This window comes from Chlorocebus sabaeus, chromosome 15 (assembly GCF_047675955.1).
Source record: "Chlorocebus sabaeus isolate Y175 chromosome 15, mChlSab1.0.hap1, whole genome shotgun sequence".
Lineage (NCBI taxonomy): Eukaryota > Metazoa > Chordata > Mammalia > Primates > Cercopithecidae > Chlorocebus > Chlorocebus sabaeus.
Window position 1 is genome coordinate 1355155 of NC_132918.1, and position 17835 is coordinate 1372989.

At 41.7% G+C, this 17835-nt stretch overlaps 1 protein-coding gene across 1 annotated transcript in view; it reads right to left on the minus strand.

Annotated features, from left to right (window-relative positions):
- Positions 1-17506, minus strand: part of OXSR1 (oxidative stress responsive kinase 1) — a 92432-nt gene extending 74926 nt beyond the window's left edge. The window contains exons 1-2 of the mRNA XM_007971749.3: positions 17105-17506; positions 698-810 (exon numbers count right to left, since the gene is read on the minus strand). Coding sequence (XP_007969940.1) covers positions 698-810; positions 17105-17174 — 183 coding nt within the window. The 5' untranslated portion in view covers positions 17175-17506. The remainder of the gene's footprint in view (positions 1-697; positions 811-17104) is intronic.
- Positions 17507-17835: the final 329 nt, after the last annotated feature.

Sequence of the window (17835 nt, forward strand, 5' to 3'; positions counted from 1 at the left end):
AGAAGTACAATACAATCCCCGTATGGTTACATTTTAATGTCACAGGACATCTTACAGCTATTGCTTGGAACTTCCTTTTCTTCTTCCTTTCCCTAGCCTTTGAAGAAGCTAATGCTGCTTGGGGTTGTTCTATATCTTATATCAACTATCAGAATAAAAGTTTAAAAGGCCAGAGCGTTTTAAAGGATATTCCTTTTGACCCAGGAATCACAATTCCATGGTATTATTTTAAGGGAATAGAGAAGTAAGCATTGTTTGTAACAATAAAAAACAGGAAACAAGGTAATTAGCAAATATCAGAGAACAGTTAATAAACTGTGGTCTATTCAACAGAATACTATACACATATTGTAAATGATACTGATCCATATTTACAGACGCAGAAGCAGTTCTATGATAAATGATTAAATGAAAAGAGTAAGCATCTGATTACATTATCATAAAAATACAAATATATTCAAATGTTCACTCTGAAAGGTTATATATTAAATGTTAATCTCAGAGTAAGAATATTGTAACTTTTTTCTTTCTACTTATCCAGACTTTATAAATTTTACAATGAATATTATTTATTAATGAAGAAATCATAAACCTTTTCTAAAAAAAGAAATAAATCAAAAATTTCAAGTTATTTCCCATTGTAATGTGAATATATACAAGTATATCTCTCCATTTCAGAAGTATGAGATGTGCATACCAGGAGTTCATCCATGCTAGTTTGACATTTCTCAAGGTTTATCCGTTTGATTGCCACTTTCTCCTTTTTAGGGGCACAATAAGCTGCTTGGACCACAGCAGTTGCTCCACTCCCTAAAAACAAATACATAAAAGAGTAAATAAGTAGATGAATATATAAGAACATGACATTTCTAATTCCCATACAATTTAAACAAGAGTAATCCCTACCTTGTTCCTACAGTGCCTAAAAGATGCAGAAAAACACTCTAAAGAGTGTCAGTTAAAACAAAAGCCTCAACCATTTCATATGTATTGCCAATAAATACCAGTGCAAAAAAAATTTCAAAACTGCTAGTATTCCAGTTCCAGGATACAACGGCATAGGCTCACATTTCCTCACTCTTCCCCTCCAAATACAACTAAATAGCCTAAAAATAATTCAACAATCAAAAGAGGACTCTGAAAGGTAGAAAGAGAGAGGCAGACTAGTTAGGGATCTAAAGACTTCAAGAAAACACCACAGTAAGTTCACTGGGTTTTCCCTTTATCTCCCAAATATCCCAGACTGGACACCAGAGAGGCTTGTAAACTGGAACAAACACCACGAATGGATGGATTAGGCAGATAAAGACAAATAAATGAGAAAACTCTGCTGTCTCTGGCCAACAGTCTACGAAAGGGGCAGCACAGCAGAGACCTAGTGGAGAGATACATTTTCCAGTCCCCACCCAGGACAGTGGTGAACCCAATCCACCCCAACATCAGCAGGGTCTCCACACTATGCTTCAAACAGTAGCAGGCCAGATTCAGCACAGTGCCAGTCAGGTGTCTGCCCCACACACGTGGCAATGTCAAGCCAATCTGCCCTTAGCAGCAGCAGAGCCAGGGCCCCACATCCACAGGTCAGCCCAGGCAGCTGCAGAGATAGAACGGGAGTTCTAGAGGTGCCAGAAGAATAAAACAGAAAAAAACAGCATTGCAAGAGATCTGAAAACTGAATTACCATAGGATTACAGCTCACAAAAATAGGACAGGAGCTACACACTAAACTTAAATAGGGTAACTGCCTATTAAAAGAGAAGAATTAAATAGGATCAAGAGTCTCAGCCAGGTGCGGTGGCATGCACCTGTAATCCTAGCTAATCAGGAGGCTGAGGCAAGAGGATCATCTAAGGCCAGGACTTAGAGACCAGCCTGGGAACATAGCAAGACCCTTTCTCATTAAAGAAAAACAAAACAAAAGAAGTCTCCTAACATAATAACCCAAATGTCCAAGGTACAATTAAAAAAAAAAAAAAAAAAAGACCTCTCATACCAAGAACCAGGAAAAGCACACTTAAATGAGAAAAGAAAAAAGACGACCATACGATTATAGTGATGCCAACACCAAGATAAATCAGATGTTGGAATTTAAAATTCTGATAAGAATTTTAAAGCAACCACCATAAAAGTGCTTCTACAAACAACTGCAAAATCTTTTGAAACAGGCCGGGCGCAGTGGCTCACGCCTGTAATCCCAGCACTTTGGGAGGCCGAGGTGGGCGGAACACAAGGTCAGGAGATCGAGACCATCCTGGTCAACATGGGTAAAACCCCATCTCTACTAAAAATACAAAAATTAGCTGGGCGTGGTGGTGCGCACTTATAGTCCTAGCTACTTGGGAGGCTGAGGTGGGAGATCACTTGAGCCTGGGTGGTAGAGGCTGCAGTGAACCAAGAACAGGCCACTGCGCTCCAGCCTGGGAGACACAGTGATACTCCGTCTCAAAAAAAAAAAAAGGTTGGAGTTATACAGACATGAGCCAGGGAGCAAATACTGACATATGCTTAAAAACACTGTTTTCATTATGAAAACATACTAAGTGACGCCAGGCACAAATAATCCATATATAGTATGATTCCAATTATATGAAATACCAAGATTATAAAAATCCATTGAAGCAGAAAGTAGATTAGTGGTTACCAGGGTCTGGAGGGAAGGAGAAATGGGGAGTACAGCTAATGAGTACAGTTGACCCATGAAAAATGTGAATTTGAACTGCATGAGTCCACTTACATACAGATTTTTTCCAGCCAGGAACAGTGTTTCACGCCTGTAATCCCAGCACTTCAGGAGGCTAAGGCTGGCGGATCACTTGAAACCGGAGTTCGAGACCAGGCTGGCCAACATGGCAGAACCCTGCCTTTACTAAAAATACAAAAATTAGGCTGGGCGCAGTGGTATGCCTGTAATTCCAACACTTTGGGAAGCTGAGGTGGGCAGATCATAGTGGGTCAGGAGATCAACACCATCTGGCCAACATAGTGAAACCCCGTCTCTACTAAAAATACAAAAATTAGCCAGGCATGGTGGCACGCGCCTGTAGTCCCTGTTACTTGGGAGGGTGAGGCAGGAAAATCACCTGAACCCGGAAGGCGGAGGTTACAGTGAGCTGAGATTGCACCACTGCCCTCCAGCCTGGGCAACAGAGCAAAACTCCATTTCAAAAAAAAAGATTATTTCCAATCAAATGCAGATGGAAAATACAGTATTCACAGGATGAGAAACTCACATATATGGAGGGATGACTTTTCACACAATAAGCGTTCTGCAGGACTAACTGCAGGACTTAAGTATGCATGAATTTGGGTATACTTGGGATTCCTGGAACCAGTTGCCCACATATACTGAGGCCAACTGTACACTGTTTCTTTTGGAGTTATGAAAACATTCTGGAATTAATGGTGATGGTTGTACAACTCTGTAAGGATGCTGAATTGTACACTTTAAAAGGGTAAATTTTATGGTGTGTGAATTGTATCTCAATAAAGCTGTTATAGGCCAGAAATAATGGCTCATGCCTGTAATCCTAACACTTTGGGAGGCCAAGGTGAGAGGACTGCTTGAGTTCAGGAATTCGAGACCAGCATGGGCAACACAGCAAGACCCTGTCTATGAAAAATTTAAAAATTAGCCAGGCCAGGGGCGGGATGTGAGTCCAGCACTTTGGGAGGCCAAAGTGGATGGATCGTTTGAGCCCAGGAGTTCAAGACCAGCCTGGGCAACATAGTGGGACTCCGTCCCTACAAAAATACAAAATTTAGCCAGGCGTGGTGGTGCACATGTATAGTCCCAGCTACTAGGGAGACTGAGGTAGGAGGATCGCCTGAGCCTGGGAGGTTGAGGCTGCAGTGAGCTGTGGTCACGCCACTGCACTCCAGCCTGGGTGATAAAGCAGGACCCTGTCTCAAAAAAAAAAAAAAAAAAAAAAAAAGGCCACGTGTGGTGGTGCACGTCTGTAGTCCCACCTAGTCTGGAGCCTGAGGTAGGGAGGATCACTTGAGCCTGGGAGTTTGAGGCTGCAGTGGGCCATAATCACACCTCTGCACTCCAGCCTGAATGAGAGAGAGAGACCCCATCTCGAAAGTAAAAGAAAATAAAATAAAACTGTTATTTAAAAATCTTTTCAAGTGTGCCAACACATTTCTAATACTAATGTGCTACAAACATTAAAAATTTAACATGAGGCCGGTGTGGTGGCTCATGCCTATAGACCTAGCACTTTGGGAGGTCAAGGCAGGCAGATCACTTGAGCTCAGGAGTTTGAGACCAGCCTGGGCCACATGGCAAAACCTCATCTCTACAAAAAAAAAAAATAGCTGGATATGGTGATGCAGGCCTGTAGTCCCAGCTATTTGGGAGGCTGAGGCAGGAGAATCACTTGAACCCAGGAGGCAGAGGTTGCAGTGAGCTGAGACCGCCCCACTGCACTCAGCCTGGGTGACAGAGCAAGACTCTGTCTCCAAAAAAAAAAATATATATATATATATATGTATGTATGTGCATATATATGTATACATGTGTGTATATATATGATTTACACATATAACTATATAATTCGACAGAATTTGCATTTGTTACATTTAAATCCATTTGAAAATCTCTCAATAAAGCCACACAAACACAACCATAGGCAACACCAACATGGATAAATCCAAATCACAGTTCTGACAAACTAAGTAAAAACTCTGCACACAGCTGGGCGCAGTGGCTCACACCCGTAATAACAGCACTTTGGGAGGCCGAGGCGGGCGGCTCACTTGAGCCAAGGAGTTTGAAACCAGCCTGGCCAACATGGTGAATCCCCGTCTCTGTTAAAACAATACAAAAACTAGCTGGGTGTCGTCGCACACGTCTGTACTGCCCGTTATTCAGGAGGCCGAGACACAAGAATTGCTTGAAGCTGGGAGGCAGAGGTTGCAGTGAGCTGAGATTGCACCACTGCCCTCCAGCCTGGGCAACAGAATAAGGCTCTGTCTCAAAAACCAAACAAACAAGTAATGGCACCAAACTCACAAAATGCAAAATTTAAAATAAAATCTAATATTTAAGAACACACTTCTGGTGGTGGTGGCTCACATGTATAATTTCAGCACTTTGGGAAGCTGAAGCAGGAGGACCATTTGGGGCCAGGAGTTCGAGACCAGCCTGGGCAACACGGTAAGACCCCGTCTCTAAAATGAAAAATAAAAATATTAGCCAGGTGTGGTGGTGCACACCTGTAGTCCCAGCTACTTGGGAGGCCGAGGTGGAAGACTGCATGGGCCCAGGAGGTCAATGCTGCAGTGAGCCATGTTCACACCACTACACTCCAGCCTGGGTGACAGAGTGAGACCTTGCCAAAAATAAAAATAAAAAATAAAAAAAGACAGAGAAAGAAAGGAAATAAAAAAGAAAAGAGCATATTTAGCATTCAATAACATTATCCCATAGTGTACACAAACAACTTTGACAACAGTTGAGGAACATTAACTTTTACTTGATAAAAATCATCCAACAGGCTACTACTGAAATAGCTTGCAGTTGATCTGCTTCTTGGTTGAGCTCCCTTTGTCATGTGTATAAAGCAGAGAGGCAGAATGGTAGTGCTTGCCATTAAGTTCCATCCCTCTCACATCCTATCCTCTTAATTATTTCTGCATAGAAGCCCTGAAGAAAGTTTAACTGCTTTCTCTTGCCTTCAGTGAGAGGCCACTGGCTGACTCTTGGAAACACCAGGGAATAGGAGAAGTAAGCTAATCATGCTGGTCACAAATCTACAAGAAAGGCATTTCTCAAGTCACAGGAGACATAACATGGCCTCTGCAAAGTACCTTTGGTCCCAGATAACAGACATCTTCTAATATGTAAATGTGTTCACTGATTCTTTACAACATTTTTACAAATGTACTATCCAGTGGTATTCTTTTTAACCAGTATTAGTTCCCAAACCAGCTATTCTACCCCTGGATAATCTAACACTGATTGATTTATCTTATATATACGAAACCTGAAATATATTAATAGCATGTCCTATGTAAGCCAAAACCATGCTGGGGTTAAAAATGTAGATAAAGAAATGTTTGATTTTAACTTTAGTTATTATTTTCTAGTCATCAGTAAACACAATCAATTTCACTAATAACAAAATACCAAACATACATATTAGCAATCATAATTGTTTAGATACTAAAGTATCTTTCTTTCACTTAAAGATCTATTCACTTCATGAACAAATCTCCTCACGAGCAAGATACTACGCTCTGGTGCGATTTAACAAATGGCCAAATGACAAGATGCGAATGCTTCCCACACCCGTTGATAAAAAGAAACCTGCAGGCTCCAGTTCTTCTATGCTAACAGTCACTTTCATCCATCTCCATATTATCTTCCCAAAATAAATGTTAAAATAATCTTCAGCAATTGAAAAATATTTTAAGGTTCTAACATAAAAGATTTTGGTAACACGGTAAAAACTCACTACTTTCAACACTAATTCAGAATAATCAACGATGTTCTCTCATTAGAAAAAAATTTACTTCATAGAAAATGGCAATTAATAATGTAGATAAGATAGGGAAGAATAAAAGTTTTATCATAATTATTTTAACTATTTTCCAATAATCTAATAATATAGAAGGATTAAAGATACAAATAAAAAAATTTCATCTCTTCTTCAAAGCAGGGTTCCTTAATACAGTTTTTTAACAATTTACTGGGTTTACCATCATTTTTATTGATGTAAATAGGATCAAATAGAAAATATCAGTATACACTGCACACAACAACAACAGAAGTTATTTGTAAAACTGTTACTTCAGTATAAATATTCATACATACGGGTAAAAGGTATCTGTTAGGAATGGTTTAGTCTGCTATAACAGGATGTTTTAGAAAAAAAGATTTTAAAAAGAACAAAAGGAATGGTTCAGTCAAAGTGTGATAGCTACTTCCCTAATGCCCTTGACTAAGCAGTGGCCTAATCTGAATACTAATACCATGGAAAATTTTACACAATTTGCAATAAAACAACATAATTCAGCCTTTCACTATTTCACATTGGCACGCATCCTCAATGCCCCATCCTGCATCCTCACTTCTTCCACTCCTCTATCCTCTCCTAGTTAGTTCTTTAACTGCAACCAACGTTAGCATACATCACACAGCAGAATAAATTAACGTGCGGAAAATATGGATGAACCTTCTCTTTAAATCTTTCAAACTAAGTAACTCTACTTCTTGAGACAGAGAAGGATCTGCCCAAGCATGAGCAGGACTAAGAAAAAATTTCAGTCTCTCTCCGCTTTACGAGACTTAGAAATTTGAGAGAGAACCGGGCCAGGCACAGTGGCTCCTGCCTGTAGTCTCAGTGCTTTGGGGGGCCAAGTCAGGCGGATCACTTGAGCTGAGAAGTTTGAGACCAGCCTGGCCAACATGATAAAACCTACAAAATCTACAAAAACTACAAAAATTAGCTGGGCTTGGTGGCACACACCTGTAGTTCCAGCCACTGGGGAAGCTAAAGTGGGAGGATGGCTGGAACCTGAGAGGCAGAGGTTGCAGTGAGCCATGATCACGCTGCTGCACTCCAGTCTGGGCAACAGAGCGAGACCCCACTTCAAAAATAATTTTTTTTAAAAAAGAGAGTGATAATTAAAAATAGATATTCCTGTGAGGATAAAAATGAATTAAATGAATCAAATCAAATGAACACATTTTCCCCAAAATTGTGTCCAGCCATCACTATAATAGGCTTATAGTCTAAAGATTTTAAAGTATATTTTAGTAAGGTTTTGCATTCACTAAAGAAAAGCACTAGCCCAGGCTGTTTGTTTTGAAAGATGACTAAAGCATTGTCACCTGAACCATGCAAAACATCAGAATTTACAATTTTGTTAACCCCTTTTCTAAATAAGGTCTCTTGTCAGAGTCATGTTGAAAATTAACTAGCAAAACAGCTGTAAGAATAGTCATCATCATAAAAATCATGCTATTCTGTCCATACAAAGATGAAAATAAAGACACACTGCCATATGCTTCAAGTAATTATTCAAGCAGCCTGATGGTTTTGCAATGAATCATCACTCGCTCTCCTGTTCACTCTGGTGATCTCCCATCTGAGCGGATGACAACTCCATTCTTCTAGATGCTCTAGCCAAAAATCTTGGAGTCATCCCATCTTCCCTTTCTCTCACATCTAATCCAACGGCAAATCCTCTAACTCCAAAAAATATGCTATATCCAGAATCTGACCTCTTCTCACCATCTCCACTACCACTTCTCTCCCCTGGATAATCTCCTTCCACCCTTGTACCCTTATAAAACGATTCTTCATATTGCAGCCTGAGGTGTGTGTTTGTTTGTTTTTGAGACAGTGTCTCATTCTGTCACCCAGGCTGGAGTGCAGTGGCACAATCTCGGCTCACTGCAACCTCTGTCACCCAAGTTCAAGTGATTCTTATGCCTCAACCTCCCAAGTAGCTGGGATTACAGACATGCACCACCACGCCCAGCTAATTTTTGTATTTTTAGTAGAGATGGGGTTTCACCATGTTGGCCAGCCTGGTCTCAAACTCCTGGAATCATGGGATCCACCCGCCTCTGTGTCCCAAAGTGCTGGGATTACAGACGAGGCACCTCGCCCGGCCTGCAGCCTGAGTTTTAAAATGTAAGTCAGGTCATGTTAAATCTCTGTTCAAAACCCTGCAACGATTTTCAATCTTACTCAAAGCAAAAGCTAAGTTCCTACAATAACTTACAACCTGACAATCAGGACCACGCATCCATACCACCTTACCTTTCTAACCTCTTCACCTATCTGTCTCTTCACCTTCTGATGTACTCTGCTCTAGCTGCCCTCACACCTCCTTAGCATTCCTTAATCCCATCAGCATGCTTCTACTTCAGAACCTTTGTTCTTGTTGTCCTCTGCTTGGAACAAACTTTCTGCAGATAACCACATCATTCACTTCTTCACCTTCTTTGGGTCTTTCCTCAACTGTCACCTTCTCAGAGAAGTTTTCCCTGACCTAAAACTGAAACCCCACCTCCATCCCTAGCAGTCTCTAACTGCTTTCCTGCTTTTTCTTCTTCTTTAGAGTTTCTAGATTATAAACTCTGTAAAAGCAGGCATTTTTTGTGTTTGCTTCACTGTTTTATCTCCAGCATCCAGAACAGTGCCTAGTACATAACAGGAGTTCAATAAATATTTGCTGAATGAATTAATCAAATAGTGGGGTATATTTTCAAGAAAAAAAATATATTGTTTGGGGCAGAACAAACACAGAAATAGCCCAGTCTTCATGGGTGTTATTTCATTGTCACCATCATGTACATTAACATTCACTGAGCATCCATTCTGTGTGCCAAGTCTATGCTGAGTACTTTCTTTACTTACATTTCTTCTTTTCATCTAATCATTACAATAATCCCATGCGATAGGTTCATGGTCTTACAAGGCAATGTAAGTAAAGCAATGTAATTAAGGTAAAACTTAGGTCATACAGTTAGTTAGGCACAGTAGGGCCTAGAAATAAGAACTACCTGAGTTTCAACACTTTGCTCTTAATTGGTAGGCATCTGCCTCTTCAGATTAAAGCTAACATTTATTAATTGAATTTTACGTATCAGGTTAAATTATTTACTTGCAATACCCTATTTAACTATTTTCATTTAAAAAAAAAAAAAATGAGGCCAATATTTTTAGTTGCTTAGCCAATATACAATTTCCCCTTCTTTAGTAAGAGAATCCTGACCTATTTTGTTTGAAGTAATAATGTGTCCAGCTAAAGCTTCATTTCCCAGCTTCCCTTGCAAATGACCAAATTATATAGTTCTGGCCAGTAAAATAGAAGTGGAAGTCACTGAGAAAGGAATCCAGGAAAGAAAGTCTTTTGAAAGAGAGCCAACTCAGCTTCATGTGTCTTTGTTGTTTTGCCATATTCTTCTGGACTAGAACACAAGCATGAGTCTAGAGGTGGAACAACCATCTTCCAACTATGAGAAGGAGAGTCACCTGCTAAGTGTGGTGGCATGAAAAAAAACTAGGAGCCTGGGTGCCTGACAGCACCTAGGCTGCCACCTCCAGTCTTCTTGTTATATAAGCGGGGAAAAAGATTTTATTAAGGCACTATTATTTCTATTTTCCCCACATGCAGAGAAATGTAAGCCCTATTTGATACAACACTATGAGGTTGTTGGCCCAATGCTGGCCTCATAGAAAATGTCACCTTAGCTGAGTCTCCCAATAAGTGGAAAAATACACTATTAAGCACCACTCTATTGAAAGCATGAAGTCCTTCACATTTATGGAGGCGCTAAAGGTAAGGCCCTGGAATCTGTATTTGAAAACCACAACTTTAGACTCAAAATGTGTGGCTAGTAAACAATTAATGAAAATAAAAAGGGAAAGTCAAGAATAGAAATATATTGCACTGCCTTCACCAAAGTGTCAAAGCTAGGTGAATCACACCTTAAACCTAGTATGAAGTTTTCAGTTTTCCAATCTGAGGTAAATAGTAAATACTCATTGAGACTTTTCACAATGCAGGGCAATAAAAGCTAACTGGCACAGCCCTCTCTGCCATTATATTGTATTATTAGCAATATCATGGTTACAGTTATACTACCATGTCCAACATAAATCCCTAAATCCATCTAAACCTGAATGAGGCCTGGACTAAGAAAAAAAAAAGATGCAAAAATAAAATAAAATAAATGCAATAATATTCCAATAAGCATTAAAAACAGATTCAAAATATTGTAAGTGTTACAAGATTTCACATCACATAGGATTTCATATTTCATGGCAATACCAAAAGTTGGGAAATATGAGGACAAGAGAAAGGGTAAAAAAAGGTCAGAGATAATAACAACTATCATTTTATACAAGCTAAACACTTCCCACAAATAATGACACTCAACCTATGTAACAACCCCAATGACAGAGGTGCTATTCTCCCCAGTATACAAAAAGCTGACATGGAAACTAATTACATAATTTGTCTAAGATCACATAACTAGTAAGAGGCAATGCCAGGATTTGAATCTGGGTCAGTCTAACCCCAAAGCCCAAATTGTTACAGCTGCTTCAACACATGCCAAATACAGTATAACACATGCTCAGAAATTCTAATCTAAGACTAAGGGCTCAAAAATACTGAAATTCTAATCTAAGACTAAGGGCTCAAAAATACTGAAAGATCAATGATTAATTGTGAGAACGACACTAACATCTTTTACACATAATCATACTTAAAGAACTTCAAATCTTGCCAAAGCATGCTTAAGGCGATACGATTCTTTTTTTTTTTTTTTTTTTTAAAAAAGCCCTTTGAATTTTCAGTCTATAGGCTTTTAATGTGTTCCTAGGAGATTCTGTTCTCTGCAGGACTTTACCAGACAGACGAAGAACAAAACAGAATGTGAGAAACAATCCCATAAATAGTACAGTGCTAAGAAGCAAATGTGAAAAAAATTACAGTTCAAATAAACATATTACAGTTCAAATAAATGTATGTGTTTTGATGGAGATGACACCATTACACTGATTTCTCTAGAAAAAATCCTTTGAAAACAAAATTTAAATGATCCCAAAACCTTTTTTCTAGATTTTAATCATTTGTTTCCTGAAAAAGTTGAGTGTAACCTGAAATCGCAAAGATTCATTTTGAAGACCACAGCTTATTATAAATTACTATGTACCAAACTTTTTGGTACGGAAGCAAAGTTAGAATAAGAATACAACGCTTTACTGAAACTTGCTGCTTGTACTAGGCTGTAGATCAAGGAAAAAAATTTTTTTCTCCCTGTTGGGAAAATGGAGAGAGGCTGTAAGGAGTAGACTGGAAGGATGTGACAGGTGTGGAATATCTATCAGATTTTTTTCACTCTAAGGATAGATACTTCCCTTGGCCAGGCACAGTGCTTCATACCTGTAAATCCCAACACTTTAGGAGGCTAAGGTGGGAGGATCGCTTGAGCCCAGAAGTAGAGACCAGCCTGGACAACATATGAGACCCTGTCTCTACAAAAAATAAAACTATGAGGTGGGCATGGTGGCACGTGCTTGTAGTCCAGCTACTGGGGAGGCCAAGGCAAGAGGATCACTCAAGCCAGGAGTTCGTACAGTGAGACAGTGAGCTGTGATTGCATTCCAGCCTGGGTGACAGAGTGAGACACTGTCTCAAAAAAAAAGCAGGGGAGATATTCCCCTTAATCTGTGAGACAATGTCCCCCATCTTCCAGTTTATATCCAAGAACCAATGTAGATACAGGAACAAGGATTCTGAATTAGGCTACAGGAGACATAGATGCCAGTATTGGCTCTGCCTCTAATTAGCTATATGGCTTTAGGCAGTCATTTTACCTTTCTGTCTCTGTGTCTTCAACTGTAAAACAGTTGTAGATGGTTGTGGTAAGGTGGTTCACCTTACTTCACACCATACACAAAAATTAACTCAATATGTATCAGAGGCTTAAATGCAAGAGCTAAAACTAACACTTAAAAGAAACCATAGGATAAAAAAATCTTCACAATGCTGGGTTAGTAAAGATTTCTTAGATATAACACCAAAGGCAAAATAAATAAAAAGAAAAAGTGATAAACATCAAAATTCAAAACTTTTGTACTTTAAAAGACACCATTAAGTAAATGAAAGAGGTCAAGCGCGGGGGCTCACACCTGTAACCCCAACACTTTGGGAGGCTAAAAATACAAAAAATTAGCTGGGTGTGGTGGCACGCATGTGTAATCCCACCTACTCGGGAGGCTGAGACAGGAGAATTGCTTGAACCCAGGAAGCAGAGGTTGCAGTGAGCTAAGATCATGGCACTACACTCCAGCCTGGGCGACAGAGCAAGACTGCAACTCAAAAAAAAAAAAAAAAGTTAAAATTAAAGAAGGCTAGGCACAGTGGCTCATGCTTGTAATCCCAGCACTTTGGAAGGCTGAGGCAGGCGGATCGCTTGAGCCCAGGAATTTGAGATCATCCTGGGAAATGTGGCGAAACTCGGTCTCTACAAAAAACATAAAAATTAGCCAAACGTGGTGGCGTGCACCTGTAGTCCCATCTACCAGGGAGGCAGGGGTGGGAGGATCATTTGAGCCCTGGAGGTGGAGGTTGCAGTGAATTTGAGATCATCCTGGGAAATGTGGCGAAACTCGGTGTCTACAAAAGACACAAAAATTAGCCAAACATGGTGGCGTGCATCTGTAGTGCCAGCTACCAGGGAGGCAGGGATGGGAGGATCACTTGAGGCCAGGAGGTGGAGGTTGTAGTGAGCCCTGATCATGCCACTGCACTCCACCTTAGGTGACAGAGTAAGACTCAAAAAAAAAAAAAAAAAAAAAAAAAAAGAAATGAAAAGAAAAAAAAAAACTACAGATGAGAAAATATTTAAATTAAATCATATATCAGAGAAGGACACATACCCAAAATGAATACACATACCCACACTTCTATAACTCAAAAAAAAAAAAAAAAAAAAAAAAAAAACCGGCCAGGCACAGTGGCTCACCCCTGTAATCCCAACACTTTGGGAGGCCAAGGCAGGTGGATCACCAGAGGTCAGGAGTTTGAGATCAGCCTGCCCAACATGGTGAAACCCCATCACTACTAAAAATACAAAAATTAGCTGGGCATGGTGGCAAGCACCTATAATTCCAGCTACTCAGGAGGCTGAGACAGGAGAATTGCTTCAACCCAAGAGGTAGAGGTTGCAGTGAGCTGAGATCTCACCACTGTACTCCAGCCTGGGCAACAGAGCAAGACTCTATCTCAAAAAAAGAAAAGAAAAAAGAAAACAAACAACCCAATGGGCAGTCCAACTGGACAAAAGATTTGAACAGATATTTCACCAAAGAAGATCTATGAAAGCCTAATAAATAAGCACATGAAAGGATGTTCATCATCATTAGTTATTAGGGCAATGCAAATCCAAACCACAATGAGATACCACTTCATAACCACTAGGGTGGTTACATGCAAAAAGACAACAAATGTAGAGAAATGAGAACTCTTATAATTACTAGTAGGAACATAAAATGGTACAGTTACTTTGAAAAACAGTTTGGCAGTTTCTTAAACAGTTAAATTTGTGATACAACCCAGCAATTCCACTCCTGGGTATACATCCAAGGAAAACGAAACATATTCATGGGATGACTTGATGTGAATACTCAAAGCAGCCTTATTCCAAACAGCCAAAAAGCAGAAACAATCCAATGCCCATTAACTGGTATCCAATAAAAAGGAACCATGTACTACATGGCAGATGGATGAACCTCAAAAAGCATTATGGGAAGTAAAAGAAGCCAAACGCAAAGGACCACATATTATATGATCACATTTACATGAAATGTCCAGAAAGGGCAAATCTATAGAGACAGAAAGTATATTTGTGATTGCCTGGGGCTGGGGGTGGAAACAGGGAGTGACTGCAAATGGACATGAGGCATCTTTCTGGAATGATGGAAATGTTCTAAAATTGGATTGTGGTGATGACTGAACAATTATGTAAATTTACTAAAAGATTATTGAATTGTACATTTTAATCAGGTAAATCTTATGGTATGTAAATTATATCTCAAATTTGTTTTTTTCAAATGAAAAAATATTTATGCTAAGTGAAAGAAACCAAACATGAAAGTCCACATGTTATATGATCCCATTTATACAAATGTCCAAAAAAGGCAAGTCTATAGAGACAAAAAGTAGATTTATGGTTGCCTAAGGCTGGGGGTGGAAAAAGGGATTAACTGTAAGAAAGCACAAGAGATCTCATGGGGATGTTGGAAATACTCTAAAACTGGATTATGGTGAAGACAGTTGTACAACACAGGGAATTTACTAAAAATCACTAAACGTTACACTTAAAATGGGTGAATTTTATATTAAATTATACCTCAGTAAAGCTGTTTTAAATCCATGAAAGATGGTCAAATCACCCTGGAGTTTCTAACCTTTTAAAAACCATGGACCACTTTGTGAATGTGAGGAACACTAACCCTATCCAGAAGACTGAGAGGCTACCTTTTGCCCACTCACAGACATCCTAAGGGTCTGAGGACACCAAATTAACAAATCACCAAATCTCTAGCACCTTTGTAACTCTGAAATTCTTTGCCATCTTAACACCAAAGGCTTTGAGAATGACTACAACCACCCTCTTCACCCTAGAAAGATGGACACACTACCAGAAAAAAAATAAAAATAAAAACTCTTCTTTTAAAATGATGATAGGGAACCTCATCTTTACTTCTCTGACATCATTTTAGAATCTTCCATTTAATCTTTTCCTTCAATATGAAACTCTGACTGGCGGAACCAGAAGCAATCAGTTCAGACCGGGAACCAGCTGTCTTTAGAACCAACAAATACACGTCAAAGACCCAATAAAAATGTAGCAAGCACACAGGCCCATGAAGTGGCTTAAGCAAAGATGTGATGTCTTTATTTAGTCCAGGTTTTTTTGTTTTGTTTTGTTTTTGTTTTTCCTACACAAACCAATACTACTTTAAGCCCAGATTGTCTTACAACAAGAGGCAAGTAAAAAAAAATTTTTTTCACAAAGTTTTTTTTAAACCCACAGTGAAATAAACACCGACACTCCCAAGGCAGCTAATAAGTCTTCAGTTGGTCTTTGTTATAAAACTAACTTTAGGGCAGGATGCTGGCAAAGTAGACAATTCTCCTTCCTCCAATACACAGGTGTCTGCTCATGTCAGTTTGATTGAGCCTGTATAGCTAAACCCACCCCCTTTTGATTTCCAAGGTCACTGGGTTATTGTTGTCCAACAAATACTCCCCTCATCCCCAGTCCCCAGCCTCCTCCCAATCCCTAGGCTTCTGTGAGAATTACAATCTATGTTTGTGCAAGTTTTGTTCTCTGCCAACTGGTATTCCTGGACCCCCTTCAAATCTTTTCACACACCAGCCCAATTTATTGGATCACGTCAAGGCACTATTTGAGGGCCTCCAGTGATACATAAAATTCCAAAATCTGTAGCAAGGCTGAGAAGATCCCTAAGCTCTGGCTCCTCCCTTCCCTCTCTATCCTTGCCAGCCTTCCTTCAGGTCCTAAAACATATCAAGCTTTTGCCCTACTCAAGGCCACTGCATCTCCTCATCCCTCTGTAAGGAAAAATCTTCCTGAGGCTCTTAATCCTCACTTCTCATCCTTCAGGGCTCAATTGACATGTCATCGCCTCAGAAAAAGAATTTTCCTTGAAATCACCCTAACTAGATCTCCAGGTTATTCTCTATCAGAACATCTTGTTTATCTCCTTCATGGCACTTGCCAAAACCTCTTCTTTTTAATTCCACCTCCCCACCACCACCACCAAGGACGGAGTCTCGCTCTGTCGCTCAGGCTGGAGGGCTATGGTGCGATCTCGGCTCGCTGCAACCTCCGCCTCCCGGGTTTAAGGATTCTCCTGCCTCAGCCTCCCGGGTAGCGGGGACTACAGGCGAGCCCCACCACATCCAACTAATTTTTGTATTTTTAGTACAGACGGGCTTTCACCATCTTGGCCAGGCTGGTCTCCATCTCCTGACCTCGTGACCCGCACGCCTCGGCCTCCCAAAGTGCTGGGATTACAGGCGTGAGCCACCGCGCCCGGCCCTTTTTCTTTTTGCCTACTTATTTAATGTCTACCTCCTCGACTGGAAAGTCACTTGAAAGGAGTCAGAAGCTGGGTCTCTGTGGCTCAGCGTGGTTCCTGCAGCTTCACCTGGAGGATCCCCAGCTCGCCCCAGCACGGACCAGGAGGAAAAAACTAAAGCAGAAATCGATGGCTGTGCCCCCAACTTCAAGATCCCATTTCCCACACAGCCTCGTAAGGCCTGGCCACACCTGCACTTTCTCTCTCTACAGGACACATGGGTCGCTCCTGTCCACACAGCGGAGAATGCTGTGCACAAATCTCTCCTGAGCCCCCCCAAGCCCCACCCCACGCCGCCTCACACGCGCGCCTCAAAACCCCCTTCCCGTCTCACACGCGCTCGACACAAGCGTCCCACGAATTCCTGTGCGGGCTGCGCTCCCCGAGCTTCCGCGGATCCCCACGTTCCCGCGTCCCCCGCCGCCCAGCGCCGCGCCTTCCCCCTCCGCGGCGCCTGCTCTCACCGATCACCTCCTGCAGCTCGTAATCGTCCCTGTTGATGGACCAGGGCAGGGCGCTCGAGTCCTCGGACATGACGGCGGCAGCGGCTCGCGGTCCTCCCTCAAACTCGCTGACCTCGCTCGTCTCCTCGCCGCGCGTCTCCCCACCCCCAACAGCCGCCGCCGCGCCCCCACCAATCGTCTCGGAACAGCCACGGGTCGGACGGCGCCAGGGCGCGGGGTCACCGCGCGGCAGAGCGGCGGGGGCTCAGAGCTCCGGCAGACCTCGCCTCCTGCTCCTCCGCGTCCGGCACTGCCCGGCCCAGCCCACGTCCTGTCCTCGGCCTCCGCAGCAGCAGCGACAGAAGCTTTCCCTGGGCCCAGCCCCTCTGTCCCGCCCTCCACCCCAGCCCCACGCACGGGCCAAACTTTCCCTTCTCCCTCCACCTGCCGACACGCAGCGCGCTGACGTCACCGCGCTGGTCACGCCCCACCTCGGGCTCGCCTCCGGCCGCCATGTCCAGTGTGGCTGGATACAAAGTGAGCGAGCTAGAAACCCGAGAAGGTGGGAGTTGGCGGTGAAAGGGAAGAAATGCTTAGGTAGAGGTTCATCGAAGGCGTCGAAAAGCCGTAGGAGAGCCTCAAGTAGCACAGAGGCAGTAGCCACACTAAGCATGGCGACCAAAGGGCAGCAAAGTTGAAGGGGCGGAGCCACTTCTAGCGCCTGGGGCACGTTGCTGGCGCCGTCGTCGCAT